The 19,952-nt window shown below is 41.3% G+C and overlaps 2 protein-coding genes across 2 annotated transcripts; both read right to left on the bottom strand.

Annotated features, from left to right (window-relative positions):
* Window positions 1-4,065: 4,065 nt before the first annotated feature.
* Window positions 4,066-8,339, bottom strand: LOC130254617 (beta-microseminoprotein-like). Its single transcript, XM_056494330.1, has 4 exons — window positions 8,219-8,339; window positions 6,576-6,684; window positions 5,261-5,366; window positions 4,066-4,562 (listed from the first exon to the last, which is right to left on the bottom strand). The coding sequence occupies exons 1-4, from the start codon at window positions 8,219-8,221 to the stop codon at window positions 4,433-4,435; spliced, it is 348 nt and encodes a 115-aa protein (XP_056350305.1). The 5' UTR covers window positions 8,222-8,339; the 3' UTR covers window positions 4,066-4,432.
* Window positions 8,340-14,981: 6,642 nt separating this feature from the next.
* Window positions 14,982-17,790, bottom strand: LOC130254615 (beta-microseminoprotein-like). Its single transcript, XM_056494328.1, has 5 exons — window positions 17,465-17,790; window positions 17,229-17,343; window positions 16,437-16,536; window positions 15,513-15,615; window positions 14,982-15,346 (listed from the first exon to the last, which is right to left on the bottom strand). The coding sequence occupies exons 2-5, from the start codon at window positions 17,229-17,231 to the stop codon at window positions 15,217-15,219; spliced, it is 336 nt and encodes a 111-aa protein (XP_056350303.1). The 5' UTR covers window positions 17,232-17,343; window positions 17,465-17,790; the 3' UTR covers window positions 14,982-15,216.
* Window positions 17,791-19,952: the final 2,162 nt, after the last annotated feature.

The raw sequence follows: 19,952 nt of genomic DNA, 5'->3' as shown, positions 1-19,952 counted from the left end.
TAGGTGATGGCTGAGTACCTCAGAGACACGGTGACACTGTCACTTTGCTGCTTTCCCTCTGTACCTTCTCTCTTGGGCTCTGTTGTGCTGGAGGTGCTCAAAGCCCAGTTCTAGACACACTGACTTAGGTCAAACAACTTCCTTCACTGGCTTGTGAGAACAGCAACAGGTAATGTGTCATCCCCACCAGAGTTCTGTGAAGCACTGAGAGGAACATCCAGCACCTGCCATTCCCCGTTTGTCTCGCTCCTGCATCTGTCAGGGGAGTTGCCAAAGTAAACTGGTCAAATCATGTAGTGGTTTGGCTGAAATAGGGACCCAGAGCCAAGCCAAGGAGGCAGTTCTGCCCTGGGAAGGTTTTACAATTAGAAGGACCCTGGAGTTGGAGGGATTGGGCTGTGATTCCCACCCAGAGGGGTGGTGAGATGGTGGCTCCATGTCACCAAAGCTCTGCCTAGGGTATCAACCCTATAATTTTATTACAACTTCCCACATTGAAAATGTTTCTTCAGAAGACTTCAGTGGCTTTAGACATGGTCTGCTGGATGTCTATTGCTTACCTTATGTTTCAAAACTACTGCAATGTAAGTTATTACTAATTTACTTAATTATTAATACTTAATTAATAAATGCTAAGGTGGGACTCAAAATTGGGTTAAAGCACAAAAATAAATCTGACCTGACTTCAAAATGGTTCATGTCAATGTGTTTTAGTGAAGTTAATAAGGGAAACTGATGTTCCTGCTGGCTCTGACAAGTGGCTGACTCCATTTATAGCTGAACTCATGGGAGTGAGTCATTATGTACCTAACCCTACCTAATGCTCATGCAGCTCTCAGGAAATCAAATTAAATTTATTATTTTCCCCAAAACTACTACCTGTGTTACCTGGCCCTTTTCTGTGAGATGATTTGCTACTTATTAGGAGTGCTGCACCACTGTCTGGCCACCACTTGTGTTGGGTGATACTGTCTTCCCCCTGTACAAAGGATTCAAGATTGACTTCCTGATGCTTTTAGGTTATGCAAAAGCACACTGCCCAAGTTCTCTCCCTAATGGCATTATACAGCTTAGGGAATGAGCACTTTCAGTCTCTGTGCTAGTATAATTAGCTGTTAATAAAAAATACTGGGATGTTTTGAAGGAGTTTATCATCTAATAATGGCAAAGAACTGCAGTTTATCAGCAGTCCTTAATGGAGATCTTAATGGAAGCACTGGCTGTGCAAAAGCACTGAAACCCTGGAGAAGTGTAAATAGCATGGGTCAGTGCTTAAGACCTCCTGAAGTAAATCAAAGTGAAAATAGAATTTTGAGTATGGGAAAGAAGGTTAAAGTAACCTGGTCTTGCAGTGTGTTTTAGAATGGTCATATGACTTGTGTGTTCTACAGATTCTTGTAAATACCTGTCATAAAGCAAATCAATTCCAATCAGTTTTACCCTATAATAAACCACAGCTTGACCTAAGGAAACATGCACACATTACATTTGAACAGAAAGTTTCAGGTTTGGAAAAGGTGCCAATGCAAACTTTTCTGCATACCAACAGAAGAGTTAACTAAGGGCAAAGTGAACAAGCAAAATTCTCATTAATTGAATTTATCTGAGATTTTAAAACGGGCACAGAGCAGAATGTGAACTGAAAATCCATGGTTTCTTTGGTATGCATAATGTAAATGAGATATGAGAAACTTTCCTGGTTTAAGTTGGATTTTCATTTTAAGATTGGGGTGAAAATCTTACTGGACACAAAATATGAATGGGTACAAAGCTTTTAAGCTTCAGGTGATAAGCATTGTTTAATAGGAAAACTTTTATCAGATTTATATGTGTGCTCAGGTGTTTGATTTAAAGGGTTTGGTAGGCTAAACACTAGATTTAATTTCTAGGTTGAGAACACCCTTCCAATATTGAACAGACTTGCCTTAAAAAGACCAACTGGAAAAGGAGGGCCAACTATCCAAAGCTGCCTCTCTTTCTGGCAGGAAATCTGTGTGCTTTCAGGAGATGAAAGGGAAATTTGGGGTAAGGGACCAGACAACCTGTTCTGTTCTGCCAGGGATGATTTGCCCCCCAAGCTTCTGCAGAGCCTCTGAAGCCTTTAACCTGACAGGATAGTGGAGGAAACTTTCCTGTTAATATTTTCTTTCCACTATGTGGAGCTAGTGGTGTTATGATCTAAAAGTTTTGAGGCTGGGGGATGTATTCTTTGTATGGCACTGTAGCTGTGAATACTGAAGTAGAGAAATACCAAGGCAAAACATAATTTGGCAAAAGTGGGGAGCTCAAAGCAGAGTTTTGTGTGCTCTGTCTCTGTTTTTCCAGGTTGAGGGCTTTGTCTTCCTACAGATAGACTCCTTGCTGCAGAAGGGAGGCAGGTCCCTGCTGTGTGTTCCAAAACCAGATGCAATAGGTAAAGTCATCTGTTCCCATGTTGAAACTTGGAGCACACAAGAGGAGAGCAGAGTGCTCTTGGAGGTGTTTTGGATTAGGCAAGAAATGAACCTTTCCTATTTCATCATAGCAAACAGGGTAAACCCACGTCTAAGAAGACTTGGCAGATGGTGGGGAAAAGTGCTTGGGTGGATTTAAAATGTGATTAAGTAGCTCCAGATTGTGTAGGAGTCCTGCTTTCAGCTGGCTTTTCTGGAATTCAGGTGCCTATGTCTAGTCAGCCTTAAAAAAGGGAAGTAAGTCTTTGGACACAACTTACTTTTGTCTCAATGTTCTCTGTGGACTTGCCTTAAAACTGCACCTGGAAATTTGCTGCAGATAGAAAGACATCTAGGGAATGGTTTAGGCTGGAAGGGACCTTTAGAGGTCATCCAGTCCAACCCTTCTGCCATGAGCAGGGACACCTTCCACTAAACCAGGTTCTTCAAAGCCTTCCCAACCTGGCTTAAAGCACTTCCACAGATGGTGCATCCACAACTTCTCTGAGCAACCTGTTCCAGTGTTTCACTAGCCTCCTATTAAAGAATTTCTCCCTTTTGTCTAATCTGAATGTAGCCTCTTTTATTATAAAACCTTTACCCCTTGTCTTATCACTGCCTTCTCTGGTAAAATATCTCTCTCTATCCACGCTGCTCCCCTCTCTGTGCCACCTGCTTTGGTGAAAATGAGAAACAACCCTACAGTTTCAATGTACAAGGGTGCAGTAGTTTCTCAGAAATTATTTTCAGGTTCTCTAGCCTCAACCCTGAAGTGTTGGAGCCTGTGCTAGGCACAGTGTCATTAGAAGGTGCCATCAATTATACTTTATTTTAGCACAGGCTTGCAAAGGGTAGTAAGCAGGTTCACTGCCCAGCTGCAGTGGGGACAATGTCACTGAAAGTGGATAGAATAATAGAACTGTTAGGATTCAAAGTGACCTCTGGAGATCATCTATTGCATCATGAAATTAAAGCTGATACAAGCTGAGTTTTGCCTTTACCTTGCAGACAGCAGGTCTGAGCACTGCTCATGAGGTATTTGCTCATTCCATAATTTGAGACTATGAGCTATAGAACCACTGACACACTTTCTGTTGTAGAGAAATAGAACATGGAGATGTAAGATGCCCATAATCACTTGTGGAAAGAGGCAATTGAATAAACAGATTATGAAGCAGTGCCCCAAAGGGAGCTCATGCTGGCAAGCATATCCCTCTCAGTTACTGCTTGTGGATTTGCTGAGCTGCTCCTGTCTGAGCCCAGTATAGATCAGTCACTCCATGCAGCCACAATGCTGCCCATGGCCCAGTTTAAAACCTTTAAATTTTCAAGGGTTAATCTGACAAAGGGATGTTTCTTTTACCCATAGCACAGGCTGAGGATTGGGTCTGCTATGCTGTCAGTGTAATGGAAGAATAGTACTGGGTTATTCTGGGTAGCTGGTACATCTTGCAGTCCATAGGTTGGTCACCAGGGAGCCATACAGGACAAAAATTACCCATGTAAAATTACCCATTGTCATAGAAAACAGTGCATTCAGAAAGATTATAAAGTAACTTTTCATTTTTTTTCCCATGGTTTTTGGACTTTTAATTCTTTTGGTTTTCATCCTTAAAGAAGAAAATAAGTCACATGAATTTCTGATGCTTTATTTGATTTTATTTTAGCTTTAAGATACAGCTGTTCAGAGATTATAGAATGTGCTCCTTGGCACTGAAACATTACGAGAGAAGAATACAGGTTAGCAGCTACCAAGGATGCTTTAAAATGTCACCTTTAATGTCTGACCTCAAGGAAGGAACAGGTCAGTTCTTTGTTCATGGTGAAGAATAAGGCAGAGAAGTCAAGGGAGATTTTTGTGAGTAGTTACTCAGTTTCATTATATGTTGGGTTATGAGTAGCTTTCACTCAACAGGCTGCATTTTAAGTATTTTTGAATTTGTGAAAGACAACCTTGAAAACAATAAAAGGAAATATCCCCCCAATCCACCCTTCTTCTGTTACCCTACCCATACATGAACTGGGCATTCTTTTGAGTGATCATCTTTCTCCACTACTTTATAAGAGCAAGTCTCCTTGTTGAAAATGCTTTCACATTTCTCTTCATCATAGTCAGCTGGTGTGATATAGCTGTGGTTGGGAAAAGAAAAAGAGGTGATGAGACCAAGAACTAAGCAACTTCAGGTGGTGTCTGCACCTTTGATGTGAAGAGGCTCTACTGAGGAGACTTTTGGGAGCAGAAAAGGGAACTTAAACAAAGCTCCCAGCTCAAATGTTACTTAGCCTGCTGTGCAACTAGAATGAGAGGAGAGTTGCAGTTTTTCTGGTCTGATTTATACCCAAGAGATGCTTGTTGTGTTTATTTGCAATTCCAATATCACTAGTTCTTCTCTTCACCCACGGTATGGAACTAATATTGCATGAGTGGTTGGGTATCACTGTAGGAAAAAACACAGACAATGTACCTTGAGCTGCTTCTCAGAGGAAAGTGAGGAAATGTGTGCCTTTGGGATGATCTGGATTAGGATCAGCAGAAGTTTCCTAGAGCATTCTCTCTTGAATCAATAACTTGCCTGATGTTTTAGCCCCAAGAAGAATGAAATTCTATTTTTATTTTAAATCTAGAATTATTTGTTAAACACGACCTCTGTTTCTCAGGGGAATTTCTTTCATGTTTGGTGATGATGGTGTTAGATTAGTGCATAACTTTGTGATAGGAAGTGAGTGAGAGAAGTGTTATGGTTATTTCTCAGAAACCCCTGTGTGAAGGGAAGTGGTGTGTATGCTGGATCATGGCTGGAAAAACCCCACTGCTGCTCTGAACTCACCTATTGCAGCAGTCAATTCCAGTATCAGAGCAGTAGCAATTATTGCAGTCCTCAGTCTTCCAGCTAGAACCAAATTCATGGACCTTTCCTTTCTCATCAAGGCAGCCTGAAAATGAAGGGTATGGGCAGACTTCAGTGTCAGACCTATTGCACTAACAGTACTGTTGCATGTACAAAATGGGTGGGATCTTTGCTGGCTTTTTGCATTAACATCCCTATCTGCCAAACACAGAGGTTCCCCAACACAGCAGGGTGTGCTGTCCTAATGCAGGGAGAAGAGAGACCTGTGTCACTCTGTCTCCTGAGGTTCTCAGCAGCATGAGGTTTCCTGGAGCAGCTCATCTTCAAGTATGGAATTTGAAGTACCCAGCAGAAAGACAACTAGCCACAGACCTGGCCAGGATTAAAAAAGGCTTTGACTTTTCTATTAACACCATCTCTTGTTGACTCCTTTAAAGCAAGACTACATCTGGCCAGAAAACTTTTCCCAGTCCTCAGCTGCTGGAAGAAAGCAAATATTTGATGTAAAGTTCCTGTTCAACAGTCACAGAATAGACCATAGTCCTTCTACATAACTGATCTGGAAAGCAGAATTTTATAAGAACACAATAAGAGAGAGGGATGAGGCTTGTGTCTTTGCCTATAAGTGTTCTATTCTTTGGCAATTTAAACTAATTTCTTCCATAAGAAGAGCTTTCCCAGGTAATGCTGGGATTTTAGACCACTTAGGGTTTTTTTGCACGTTGACACACATCAACTCCTGTTGTGTCCAAAAATAGCATGCTTCTCTTTCAGGAACTTATTTTCCTGCAGCTCCACTCATCTCTAGACTGACAGACTAGCTGTGTTCAGGAAAGGCAGATCCAAACTCAAGAGATCCAGCCATCCTGCTTTTAAGAATTTGCTTTGGGAAACAGAAACAAGACATGAGTAAATTGTGTGGTGCAAATACTTGTAAATCTGTTTCCTGTTTTAAACTGACTATACACACTTAAACACAGGTCGTTCTCCCTTCTCTGATTTCTAGATGTGATTCCATGGTAAAAATATGAGTTACTATTTCATGCACATGGGTAAACTAAAACTATGCTATTTCCCTGGAAAAAGATCATTTGTAATTTGGCCTGCATGAAGCTCCCCAAATAACTTGTTCTTCTTATAATGTATTATAATATTGCTCTCTTTACCCCATTTCCCTTTGATTCCTCTCCACTATTTCCACTTCTAAATTGTGATGAATTGCACAGAATGGACAAATCAAATCAAGCAGTGATTCTGATGATTTCTGCCAAGCTGAGGGCAGTTGACTTCTTACCTACAACCACACCATTAGACATCCCTGGCTTGAATGGTATGATGTAACAGGCAGCATCACACAGTGGCATGCTGATGGCAAGAGCAAGAAGGCAGGACACGATGGTGTTCTGAACAAGAAAAAAGAATTCTTATCAATCCTTCAGTAATTATTAAGATGCCTTGATGATAAATAACAGGAAAATACATTGCTCTTTCAAATTAAAATCCAGTTGTTGATGCCTTAGGTTTTGGCTTTCATATTTTCCAGATCCTGTACTGCATTAGTATGTAACTCTGAACTTCATATAAAGTGCTAGCAAGTTCTCTTCACAGTTTAGTCAGACAAAACAATCCTTTTCCAGCCTGAGAACCAGGGACACCATTGCAGCCTCAGGCCCAAAAAGTGCAAACAACAGTGAATTGAGGAGAGCAATCTGGGAGGATGGGACTGCATAACCTGATGCTGTAATTGGTAAATTAACCCCAATATGTAAATGGACCAAAACTTACAAAAGTCTGAAAAGTGGTGACTTGCTGTCCATCTTGGGTCCATCTTGGGCAGAACCCCAGCCAGGCTGTTTCACTGCCCAAGGTGTATCCTTTGAAGGCCTTTTAATAAATACCTACTTTCTTCCTTTAATGCTGTCTAGCCTCTGCTCTATGTCAGTTTCTCAAAGCATCGTTGTCTTTTGCAGTTTAGAGAGTTCAACACACTTATCAGGAATACTGGACAATTTTGAAGAAGCAGAGGCAGAGCAGCATCAGATGGGAGGAGGAAAAATGCCTGTCTTTCCAAGTTGTTAAAATCAAGCATTGAGTGCTAGACCCAGATACTGTTCGTGAAAAATGAGTGTTCTATTCCTCTCCACTCCCAATTAATTTTTCTTGTCCTTTTCTCTGTAGGGTTGGTCACCAACTGTTTATCCACTAACCTCAATTATAGTTGCAAAAACTTCTTTTTTTGCAGCCTGAAGAGCTACAGAATGTTTCACCCTAATATTGAAGGATTAGGAACAAGTGAATTAACTTCAGCTAAAGTTTAATACTCAAGTCTTGGTCCTGTACCTTACTTGCAGGTGTCGCAACCTAGATAATTCTATATTCTGTGACCTTTGTTAGTGGGCTTTTGGTTTTTGGTTTTTTTTGGAAGTTCAGCTGAAGTTTCAATATTAATTTGAAATGTTTGAAGGACTTCCTTCGGGGAAATGGAGGAAATAAGTGCAAGAATTCTAGGATGGAATTAGCTGTGATTAATTGAAGACCTTGGTTAAAGAAAGGTAGACCAGAAATAAACAATCACATACACGTACTGTATGTAAGTGTGTCGTCTTGGACAGAGTAGGACTGCTGACTTATAAAAAGTCATTCCCAAGAGATGATAGGAGGAAAATTTAGCACTTTATTTTGCATAAGAGAGGATAAAACCCACAAAACTGCAACAGAGTGACAAAGGAGTAAAGATCAAGATAACTTTCTTTTTGAGTTTAGCAAAACTTTTCACCCAAGTTTTTACCTACCTTTGCCTCTCTTTGACTCTTGCTCTCATAACACAGAATTTATGCATTCCCCAAATTTCTTAACATGACAAGTACTGAGTGAGATAAATCCAACAGAAATGCCTTTAAAATCTATAGCAATATAGCACAAGATGTAAGGACTCACCATTCTTGCAGAATTATGAGACTTCCAGTAAGGAGATGGCCTGTACAGAGCTCATCTTCTCAGAGACCTTATATAGAGAGGGAATTTGTGCTAACAGCCCTTGAGCAAACTGACAATGCATGTCCAGCACCAATGAAGTTTCTGCAAAATTACCTCATGGGTTGGGCATTATTAAGATACGTCAATTACATACAAGAAGAAAGGTTTGTTCTAACAGATACTGGAGAAATAGGTGTGGCTTTTGTGCCACACCAGAGTTGGGAGGTAGCTCAGGAAGTCCATGAGAGAAGTCCAGAATTAGTGCAATGCAGGTCACAGTGAGACCACTATTTCCAGTGACATCTTGGCTGGCTTTCAACTCAGTAAGCTGGGTAAATGGGTTTTTCTTTGGTTAGAAGACCATCACTCTTAGGCATGACAGAAAAGAGATGAAGAGCTTACAGGTGTTTGATAAACTTGTGGCAGTCTTGTCACTAGTAAATTGGACTTGGCAATGCTGATTTATGCTGTGCCCTGAAATGGCTAACTACCATACCCTTGACTCCAAATCAGTGGACATGTCAGCCCTGGGAATTTCTTTGTTGAAAACAAGAGAGTTCACATATCCCCTTTGAATCGTTCAGAAATATGTACGAAGCAAATTGAACAGCATCATTGTGGTTTGGGATACTGTTGGTGTTTCAGAACATTTTTGTTTTCCAGTTGAAGGAGAGGGGGAAAGGCTCAGTAGGACAGCAAAGTATTACACCCTGATCCTAGGCCAAAGCTGCCTTTTGTGTTGGTTGCAGGGAAGATGGAGAGAGAACTCAGAGTCTCCCTTCTCACGTCCTGCTCCTGTGCTGCCTGCCCTAATTGATAAACATCTATGAGATGCCTAAGGATGTGCCCTAGCTTTGCATGCTGGCTCTTCATTACCTTTAGGTATTGAGAAGTAACAATTTCCTCTAGGCTGAGGATACTGTGGGAAACTAACAGAATTCTGCTCAAGGTATTGGCTCCTCCATGTCCTCAAAGGTCATCTGGAACAAATGTTCCATGATATTTTGGAATAAAAGGACCATCAAATTGCACTGCATTTATTCTGAGCTAAAATTACTGAGCTATTTTTTTTCTTCTTGCATGTTATGTACTTGGCATGCAATATTTTTCCTTGTAAGGCACCCTGCAGCAGTTCTTGTATGTGAATAAAAATTATCAGTCACAGGGAAATTTGTGATGCATGAGTGAAACTCATGGAATTTGTTACAGCCAAAATGAAAGAAAAGACAACTTTCTGGGTTGGTGTTGAGTGACAAAGGATCAGCTTGTTGCTCAACTCTGATAAAACTAAACATCCAACCAACATGCTTGTTCATTTTCTTTCTCAACTTTCCAGACTGCCCAGCAGCTCCCACTACAGGACCTCCTCCTGTTTTCTAGGTGCAAGCTATACAGAGAGCTATGCAAGCTATGGAGGGAACTTGCAAACAGTTTACTTTGGACCACAGCAGAGTGACCTGCCCAAGCAGGGCACATTAAGGGACAATGAAGAAGCCTTTTTGCATGGTCTGTGAATTCAGAGGAACCCTAACAAAATGCTGTGGTGCTGAAACCAGTCATAGCAGCAAACTCTCTGGGGATAGTCCATTCATGTATTGATTATTTGGGTCATTTGTGACCCACATAACATCACATTTCTTCATGTTGTTCATGTATAGGATAATAGGTGCTTCGCTTGGGTGGAACAGGTTTCTCAAACAGATGTAGCTCTGTTGAAATCTCATGTTGGCTTCCCAACTGCTTAATTTCTTACTGAAAACATTTGAAGAATATCACTGTTCTCTCCCCTTCTGTGCATCCTTTCCAATTATTCTGATGGATAGAGTATCCTCTTTCTTTCTAAGGCAGAGAATAGTCTTGGAGATTTTCCTGAAGATTTACCTTGCTATTTTACTCTAGTCCTTCTTCAGCTGGAGTTTCTGGATACATCTCACTGATAACAACAGAGAGAATCAGAGTAATGCAAGATGACCAACTCTGCTTTTTCCTGTGTGTTTTAGTGCAAGGCAATCAAAAGGGAAATACAGCATGATTTCAGAGCAGTAATGTTATTAATACAGCCCATGTATTAATACCAGCTAATATCTGTGGACAGCTCAAAGCTAGAAGAGGTGTGCTAAAATGAAAGCAGTCCAAGAACCTTGTTTCTTAGGCCAGCATTTCAGTGCTACTCTCACATTCTTGAGAGGGATCAGCTTTCTGTGTGGGCGAGTAAGTGCAGGACACATTACAGCAGTTTGTAACCTACTTAACCCAGTAGGTTGATTATCACTGCTATTGGGAGAGGGAAAAAGAAGAGGAAGCATGAAGCATTTCAGGTCACAGATCATAAGTAAACACGATTTTACAAATAAACTCTTCTTGACATTAAACTGACAATGCTAGGTATAATGTACTTTGGCTTGACTTTATTAAATTCTGTCACATTTGTGTTTGAGAAAGGACAACTGTTAAGGAAAGGCACACACAAACAACACTAAAATATACAGTGCACTGTTTACATAAGAACATCTTGCAAAGGTGGTAGAAGGATGTTTTATCTTGGTGGGGACACTTTTCTTAAGTCTGAGGTTCATATACCCACAAACCTCAAAGCTTGGCCCTCAAACCTCTCCCAGGACAGGAATTACCAAAGAACTGTATCCATTTTATAGCAAGATACACAAGCAGTGTGAGCAATTTGTCCCAGGTAACAGATGGCAGAGCAGAAACTTGAATTGAGATCTCAATTCAAGATGGGAGACCCAAGCTTGAGACAATAATTGTAGTAATACTGAACAAGTCTGTGCCACAGTGACACGTCTAAACAAGTCCAAGCTGTAGTCTGTATCGTATGCACCAGCCAAACTATATTTAGCTGGTTTTCTCCATATTTTGCTGCCTAGTTGTTTTTCTGCATATTTTGCTGTTTCTTCACATGCTTAGCTGTTTCTCTGAAAGAAGAACTTTATTAATAACATAAAAAAGAATTCAGAAGAAAATTTCTAGATTATTCCCTCCTCCCCCTTCCCTCATCTTAACAGCAACATACAGAGAACACTTCAGTCAGCTATTTACTTAAATAACCATTTTAATTCACTCTTGAGAGAAAAGTTCTTTTTTTTTGGTTTAGGCTTAGGGGGTGTCTTCAAGTTCACATCTGCCCGGGGTATAACTGTAAACTATGAATTTCCTCCCATTCCTACAGTCCTTCCAGAGCTGTGTTACGGGTTATGCTACTTGGGGTTCTACTTTTAAAGGCAGGCTGCTGAAAAACAAAATTTTCTTCATGTCTTTTTCTCTTAAATGTCTCTGTCTATATGTCCAGTCACAAAAGAGAGAGCCCCATTTCCTCGAGGCAAAAGGTCCTCTTTTCAAGCACTTAAACCTCCCCAAGTATATTTCATAGTTTAAGGGAATTTTAATGTAGTCACTTTCCCCTTATAGCCCACAAAAAAGGAGGTTTTCAGCTACTTATCAGTGGCAACTGTTCAATCTCTTCCAATCTGGAAACTTAGCTTTCATTTCACTGACTTCAGCAGACTTTTCGCTTCATTCTGCTCATTCTGGGGAGCTCAGGAGATCCAGAGTTTCATCCAGGCACCAAAAGGGTTAAACTTGGATCCAGAAAGCGAAGGAGCTGTACCAAGCCATGCTGGGAAAAACGTGAGGTCCACAGGGACCATATGGAAAAAAACGTGGCCGCGTGGTCAGCTGAAGGTCTTGCCTCTCAGAACAGGAGGGAAGGGAGAGCCTTTGGTGGCTCCCCCATCCCCTGCTCGGGCATGCCACGTGGAGAGGGGAGCTGGAGCCGAGCAGGGCCGAGCAGAGCCGGGCCAAGGCCAGGGCCGAGCAGATCCGGAGCGGAGCCGGGGCCGGCACCCCGCTGGCTGCTACCTGCCTTGCGGCCGGAAGCCCAAAGAGACCGAACCAACACCCACCAATGTGATTTATGGAAACCAAACAACTTTCTCATTGGCCATCTGGGATGTCAAACACCAAATCAGCCCCTCCGATTGGTCCTCGCAGCTCACAGGGGAAGCCCCCAGAGAGGGGACCGCCCTCCTGTTTCCGGGCTCTGTGCTCTTCCCTCAGGCGGCTCCCCCCACCACCGTTCATGTGAAAACACCGCAGATAATCAATTAAGTTTCACAAATTTAGAAAAAAATAGTTCCTCACCCAATTTTTGTGGCTTTGCTAGTAAAATGGGAATTCTGAAACTTCTCAATGTCACATGGCACAGTTCCAGGCTACAACAAGCAGGATATTAATCTTCATGTCTGCGCTTCTCAATGCGTCCAATTACAAAGGAATCCATGAGAAAACTCCAAGCTTTTTGTTTCTTAAGTTGTTTTTTTGTTGATAAATAAAATTTAAAGTAATCCATACATTCCGAAAACCAAATTTTCTCAAGAACCAGTTCTATGAGCTACTTAGGTAGGAAGACTTTGGTCTCCATGCTCAAAATATTCCTTCTCTAAGAAGCTCAAGCCATTTTTTCTCTAAGCAAGAACATTTCTTCAGGTGTAGCAGCTGAGGCTGTGCTCTCTGTAATTTTGATATGAACTACCATAAAGTCAGAAAAGTCATTCAGGACAAATTTCAAATCTGTTCCTCTCCTGCAGAACACAAAAACCTTTCGGGCAAAACTTAGTTTAGAACATTAAGCAACATGAGAACGTATGTTTCACATGCTCCATTTAGAGGAATGGTAGGATGGAATCAGTGAATGCGTATCAAGATTTTTAAAAAGCACATGCAAATGTCTGTACTGGAAAAAGCTGAGCTGACTCTTTATTCTGACCCCTCACATTTTTCATCTTTACAGAAAGCAGTTGTACAGAAACTGCGGGAGTCTTTGTGTTGGGATTGACGGTCCTAAGGGACAAAACTCATGTACTCCCTATAAGCTAAAAGTTACAGTTGCAGTTTATTGTAAAGAGCCCTGCTAAGAGCTGCCAGGCCCAGCCCAGAGCAGGACAAAGATAAAAGAGGGAAGAGAAAGAGCAATGGGATAAACGGGTGATGGGATAAGAGAAGAAGGGAGAGAGTAAAGAGAGAGAGACAGAGATAAGAGAGAGTAAAAACAAGAGAAGAGAGAGAGTAAAGAGAGAGCGATTTCCCTTTTACAATACAATAAATTTTCTTCTATGATGAATATTCTAATTTCCAAGTACCAATCTAACACAAGATACTAATTCTATAGCATTTACATACAGCCTATAGGAATCCTTATTACCATAGTGTGTTACACTTTAAACTCTAAAAACTACTCTTTGGACCCTGGCAGGGAAGTCCCTGACCTTTGGACTTGCTGTCTAGCAGAAGGCATTGTTCTATCAAGAGGGAATTACCTCTAGCCGGCTTTCCCATTGTTTTATGGTAATTCAGTAACTAAGGCTTGGTATCTCAAACGTGGCTTTCATTTCAATCTCGTTCATTGTTTCTATATTTCCAGAATCTGAGCATTCATATTTATAAGATTTTCCTGTTTCATCTTCTCCAACAAGAAACAATGAGTTACTGACAGATATCCAGATACCCAGCCTGCAGCACTTTAAGAGAACTTCAAAAGATAAAGTGTGTAATACCAGTACCTGCAAAATCCTTGGATATTTTTCACCCAAACCAAGGTATGTTACTTGCAGGTCTCAGAAACTTTAAAAGAAGTTCATAATCAAATTATCAAAGCCAAAATTACTATTAAACATTTCTGATTTTAATAATGGCTTACAGAGCTTGAGATAGATTGCCCTGTGAAGGAAACAGCCCTGTTGAATAAATGTGGATTGACACTTGACAGGGGGCCAAGTGAGGATCCCTGCACTAAGAATGCTCAGCTGTGTGGAACCTCCTACTTTCACAAGACAAAAGATTTCCTGTGATCATGGAACTTCATTAAACAATCCACTTGTTTGGGAAGGTGTGTTTCTGTTCAAACCATGGAACACTTAGCTACAGACTGTTGTGGCTTTTTAACATCCAATTCTGGAGTGGAGGACTCCATGTAGAGGCAGCATTTAACAGGGTTTTGTTGTCTGCTCTCATATATGTGGGCAGATGTAGAACACTAGGCATTGCCAGGTGGGAGATTTGATTCCCAAGCCCTGCTTGCAAGCTGAGCTTCATTCCCCTGTGATGTGGGCAGTTGTTATACTGAGGAGACAGAGGCATCTGCATTCTTAGCACCTCAAGCTCTGCTGCCATCAGGAAGCATGTGTCCAGGGGCTGCTCTGGATCTCCTTTTCAGAGTGGCTGAGAACCACTAAAGCAGCACAGTGTGTGTAGGCTTTCAGGATCAGGGCTTGGCAGAGGACAAGTCAGACTATCAGAGTTTAAACATTGGAACATTGCTGTACACTTCAGGTGTGCTCACAGTGGTCAATGGACATGAACAGTCACTGCCGGTGTTGGGTGATGACAGTGATGAAAATAAGGGAAAACATTGGAGAAAATGGATGATGATCTCTCATCCTCACTGGTTTTTCTGAGCTGAGAGCAGTACAGATCTTACCAAAAGTCCCTGCACTCTGAATTGGACCCATTGCACAGCATGTCCCAAACAGTGCATAAATTGAATCTGATAATGGATTTTGACACCTGGCTGGAAGAGAACCTGTAAAGCATGACAGAGTCTCTTGCTAGGCTACTGATGCACAGCATGTCAGAGTAGAGAGCCAAATGCATTTCTTTTTCAAATTAGTTGCCATTTCCCCATATTACTGCAAAAAAACAAATCATCAACTTTATGGATATTTCGTCTCAATTTATTGTAGTCAACAAACGCAGTAATGACAGTAATGAAACACACTATCTAATCATGCATCTTGTATGCCTAGTTACAATAATTAGTAGGTTATAGCAAGGTAGTGAAGTGCTTTCTTTCTGAGATTTTCCCATGTCATGGTGCTTCTCTGTGATGGCAAAGCATCTGTGGGAAGTAGATGTGTTCCACAGCGCAGAGAGGTTTGGAGCTGGTGCTAGCCCACACGACTAATCACAGTACATGCCTTAGATGGGTCACCCTTCGGCACCACATCATAGTCACAGCGCTTTCTGTTGAAAATGATTTTACATTCACCTCCGTAGTAATGAGGTGGATGTGTCACGCTGTCAGTGGCAAAGAGAAAGCAAATGTTAGCTTGAGAGCTTCCACTAGCTCTGTGACATGGATCAGAAAAGGCTCTCTTGTGCCCATACAGACTCATTTATCCCCAGCAAGGGAAAGCTGCAATCATCCTACAGGCAATGATGATACCAAGAAGTTCAAACTTACACCGAACAGCAGTGGATTGAATATTTGTCACAGTCACAGGTGAAGCAAAATTCTGTCCTCTCAATGCGTCCAAAGGGATAGATTTTTCCATTTATCATACAGCCTGCATGAGACAGCAGCAAAACACAATATGTTCTTTAAGCCTCCACCCAAAGGCTGAAGAGTTTAAAAATTATTTCAGTTTTCTGAAAATATCATTCCAGACAATAGAAACATGCAAGGATTTGGAGTTTATTCCCTTGACTCTTCAATGAGCTCCATGTGCTGGAGGAGCAATAGCAACTCAACACTAATTGCAATAATATTGCTGCAGCTGTTGGCTGAAAAGGCTGAGCTGGAACAGAGACTAGGCAGAACAAAACAAATAAAATATGTATTTATTGAATAATATACCTTGGGCAGTACGAATGCCTGGCCAGGGCTACACAGCTGGCCAGTTGGATTCCGGTCAGGAGTTTTTACACTTCTTTTTTAAAGTTTTGGTTCATCTACATATTAGGGTCAATTATCCAACTACAGCCCCAGGCTATGAAGTCTCAGCTCCCGGACATGCCTCCTTTCCCTCACCGTTGTTTGTGCTATTTTGGGTACCACTTGTACTTGATTCTCCAGCTAGAAAGGAATTGTTTTGTATAACTACCCCGTGAAGAAATCTTACTTACACCTAATATGATGTTTTAGAGTTACACACTAGGCAGCAGAGATTCTGAAGAATATAAAAGCTAAAACCCAAGGCATCACAACCATGCACAGCCCAGGGGAAGGTTTTGTTTTCCCCCGACTTTTGGCAGCTTGCTCCAGAGTACCCCATTTGTGGTTTTGCAATGTCTCCCCCTCCCTTGTATTTTGAGCCCTTCCTGGCAGATCCATATAGAGCCAAGTTATAATAGAGCAATCAGGTCAGAGAAACTTCCTTGTTCCTACCTTTTTGGGGCCATCCTGGCTCTCGAAATACGGTAATGCAGGCTGCATAACCCAGGGTCACAATGCTGCCCACTGCAACAAAGAAAGCCAGAAAGCTCCTCTGTAGAGAGAAAGAGGAACATGGTAATTTCTCCCTTTTATCAATCAACAAATATTGTAGAAACTACTGCCTGCTCCGGAGAACCACTGCTGTTTCGGATATGTTCACAATTAGTTCTTGATGCCTGTACCTTTGGGATTACCTGAGCTCAAATAACAGCAAAACTAGGCCAAGTGACTTTTATCTGTTTATCATTACCTAACTGTTGATTCAGATTCTGCAAACACCTTTGGAAGCTCAAAGAGCTGGAACAGGACATAATTTGAGGCATCAGAAATGAAGAACAGAAAAAATACACAGACAAAATATAAACCTTTTTCCTTTCTAAAAGGACTATATTTAAAATTGTATTTCACATTTTAAAGACTTAAAAGCGTGGTCCTAAATGTTTCAAAATTCTGGGTGTTTTCATAAACATTTCTGAGGAAAGGACAACAACAAGTGAAAGACTAAGAAATATCTGTTAGGGTTTCTTGCAAAAAATTACAATGCAAAGAACAACATTGACAATAATCTTCACAGAGGTGTCTTCCTGTCCTTGCATCTTACAGGTTTGAACTACAATATAGCCACATTTAAAATGTGTCACTAGATGATTCTCTCAAATGCTCTCCTTTTGCACCTTTAAAGCAAACACTTGTCAGCATCCCCATTACAAAATAAACCCAAAACAATCTAAACCTTTGACTTACCATTGTGGAAACCTTGGCTTCCAAAGAGCTTTAAGTTCCCAGAGAAAGCTGGAGCTCTTTATGTGGAATTAGGGAGCAAAGGTTTTATGATGCCTTTATGTTGTGCAATTCAAATCTAGGAAGAGGGAAAAAACAAGCTGCTCAATGAAAATTCAGTCATTATGTAATATCCAAAAATATCTTTGAAATGTTTCCAGCTGGCAATGAGAGAATGTTTGGTTTTGTAGAGCATTGACCTGAGTAAATTTTTGTGTCCAGAACTTGTGATTCCTTGGAAGCATTATGAATCAAAAAAATGCCTTTCTGATGGAATACAAGTATTGATACCTAAGCTATCCATACAGTATTATCCAGCTACGTGATTTTCAGGCTGGGCAGAGATGCATGCCAAATCCCTCTTGTTCTCAGAGTGCTGGACCATGCTGAGTAGTGCAGTAGGTATTGAAGGTGACTAGGGAGGTCCATGGAGGTCCAGTGCTCTGACCCAGGAAGCTGCCAACCTGCCCAGAGACAGGGGCCCACAAGGGACAGCCTTCTAAAAGGGTCTTCTGGCAGGACTCCTAGCAGCCAGAATTCCAGTTTGTGCAATTCCACAGCAATTCCCTCACTGTCCAGCAGCTCTGTGAAGGGGGCCAGGGACAACTGCTCCCTAGAGAACTGGGGGAAAAGCAAGGGTGGTACCAAGGGGGAAAGACCAATGGGTTACAGAGAATTAACATGGGCACTAAGGCATGGTGGGGTCACTGAAGGCTTTGAGAACAGCTCACCATGGAAAGGGAGGATGTGCCAACTTAAGGGGTGTCTCTGCAGGGGAGGGATGAGAGAAGATAATCACAGCCCACTGAAGGCACATCCCATTGAAGGAACATCCCTCCAGGGCAGGGCTGCAGGCTGAGCCAAGACAGGGGCGTTGGCCTGCACAGGGTATTAACAGCCAATGGAGCTTTTGCCAGGTCTTTGCATCATCATGGTCAGTGCTGTGGTGTGCACTGGAAGATAACCAAAGGTTAATGTTCACTTCCAGGATCAAAACCTCCTAGCATTGAGACGTTAGCTGAAGCTGGATCCCATTACAACATCTCTTTCTCCTCCACCAAAATAAGATATAAGATAACCAATAATATAAGTTTCATAAATTTTAGAAGTAATTTTTCGTAACTTAATTTGTGAGGCTTTGATGGGGAATAAAATGAAGAAAAGCCAAAATGTTGCTATGTCACATGGCATATTTCCAGGGTTTAACTAACTGGATATTAATCTTAAAGTCTGCACCTCTCAATGCTGCCAATTACAAAGTAATCCATTAGGAAACTCCAAGCTTTTGTTTCTTAAATTCTGGGGTTTTGTTTTTTTTAATAAAAGAAATTAAATAAACTAATAAATTCTGAAAACCAGATTTTTATCAAGAATCTGTTCTATGAGCTACTTAGGTAGGAAGACTTTGATCTCTATGCTCAAAATATTGCTTCCTTAAAAAGATGGGGCTCTTTTTTTCCTTAACCAAGAACATTCCTTCAGGTGCATCAGCTGAAGCTGTGCTCTCTGTAATTTTGATATGAACTAGCATAAAACCAGAAAAGTCATTCAGGACAAGTCTCAAATCTGTTCCTCTCCTGAAGAACACAAAAACCTTTTGGGCAAAACTTACTTTAGAACATTAAGCAACATGAGAATGTATGTTTTCACATAGTCCATTTAGAGGAATGATAGGATGGAATCAGTGAATGCACATCAAGATTTTTAAAAGGCATATGCTAATGTCTCCACTGGAAAAAGCTGAGCTCTTTATTCTGACACCTCATATTTTTCATCTTTACAGGAAGCTGTTGTACAGAAACACTGAGCTATTGACTGGTATCCATATATCCAGCTACAGCACTTTAAGAGAACTTTCAAAGGTGAAGTGTGTAATACCAGTACCTGCAAAATACTTGGATATTTTTCACCCAAACAAAAGTAAGTTACCTCCAGGTCTTAGAAACTTTAAAAGAAGTTCATAATCAAATTATCAAAGCCAGAGAAAATATCACATTTAACTTTTCTGATTTTAATAATGGTTCACAGAGTTTGAGATAGATTGCCCTGTGAAGGAAACACCCCTGATGAATAAATGGGGATTGCCACTTGACAGGGGACCAAGTGAGGATCCCTGCACTAAGAATGCTCAGCTGTGTGGAACCTCCTACTTTCACAAGACAAATATTGACTGTGATTTTGGAACTTCATTAAACAATCCACTTGTTTAGGAAGGTGTGTTTCTGTTCAAACCATGGAATACTTAACTACAAACTGTTGTGGCTTTTTAACATCCAATTCTGGAGTGGAAGACTCCATGTAGAAGCAGCATTAACAGGGTTTTGTTGTCTGCTCTCATATATGTGGGCAGATGTAGAACACTAGGCATTGCCAGGTGGGTGATTTGATTCCCAAGTCCTGCTTGCAAGCTGAGCTTCATTCCCCTGTGAATGTGGGCAGTTGTACTGAGGAGACAGAAGGCATCTGCATTCTTAGCACCTCAAGCTCTGCTGCCATCAGGAAGCATGTGTCCAGGGGCTGCTCTGGATCTCCTTTTCAGAGTGGCTGAGAACCACTAAAGCAGCACAGTGTGTGTAGGCTTTCAGGATCAGGGCTTGGCAGAGGACAAGTCAGATCATCAGAGTTTAAACATTGGAACATTGCTTTAAACTGCTCAGAGTGGGCAATGGACATGAACAGTCACTGCCG

Source organism: Oenanthe melanoleuca, chromosome 6 (assembly GCF_029582105.1).
Source record: "Oenanthe melanoleuca isolate GR-GAL-2019-014 chromosome 6, OMel1.0, whole genome shotgun sequence".
Lineage (NCBI taxonomy): Eukaryota > Metazoa > Chordata > Aves > Passeriformes > Muscicapidae > Oenanthe > Oenanthe melanoleuca.
The sequence above is the reverse complement of the archived record's forward strand: the minus strand, read 5'-3'. Positions and strand labels throughout refer to the sequence as shown.

Excerpts from the sequence above, each read along its gene's own strand:
- LOC130254617 (XM_056494330.1), bottom strand. Across the intron at positions 5,367-6,575 it reads GTCTAATGGTGTGGTTGTAG|GCTGCCTTGATGAGAAAGGA; the intron begins GTAAGAAGTCAA and ends CTTCATTTTCAG. Across the intron at positions 4,563-5,260 it reads GGAATTGACTGCTGCAATAG|CTATATCACACCAGCTGACT; the intron begins GTGAGTTCAGAG and ends TCCCAACCACAG.
- LOC130254615 (XM_056494328.1), bottom strand. Across the intron at positions 15,616-16,436 it reads GCCAGGATGGCCCCAAAAAG|GCTGTATGATAAATGGAAAA; the intron begins GTAGGAACAAGG and ends TGTCTCATGCAG. Across the intron at positions 15,347-15,512 it reads TCAATCCACTGCTGTTCGGT|CGTGACACATCCACCTCATT; the intron begins GTAAGTTTGAAC and ends TGCCACTGACAG.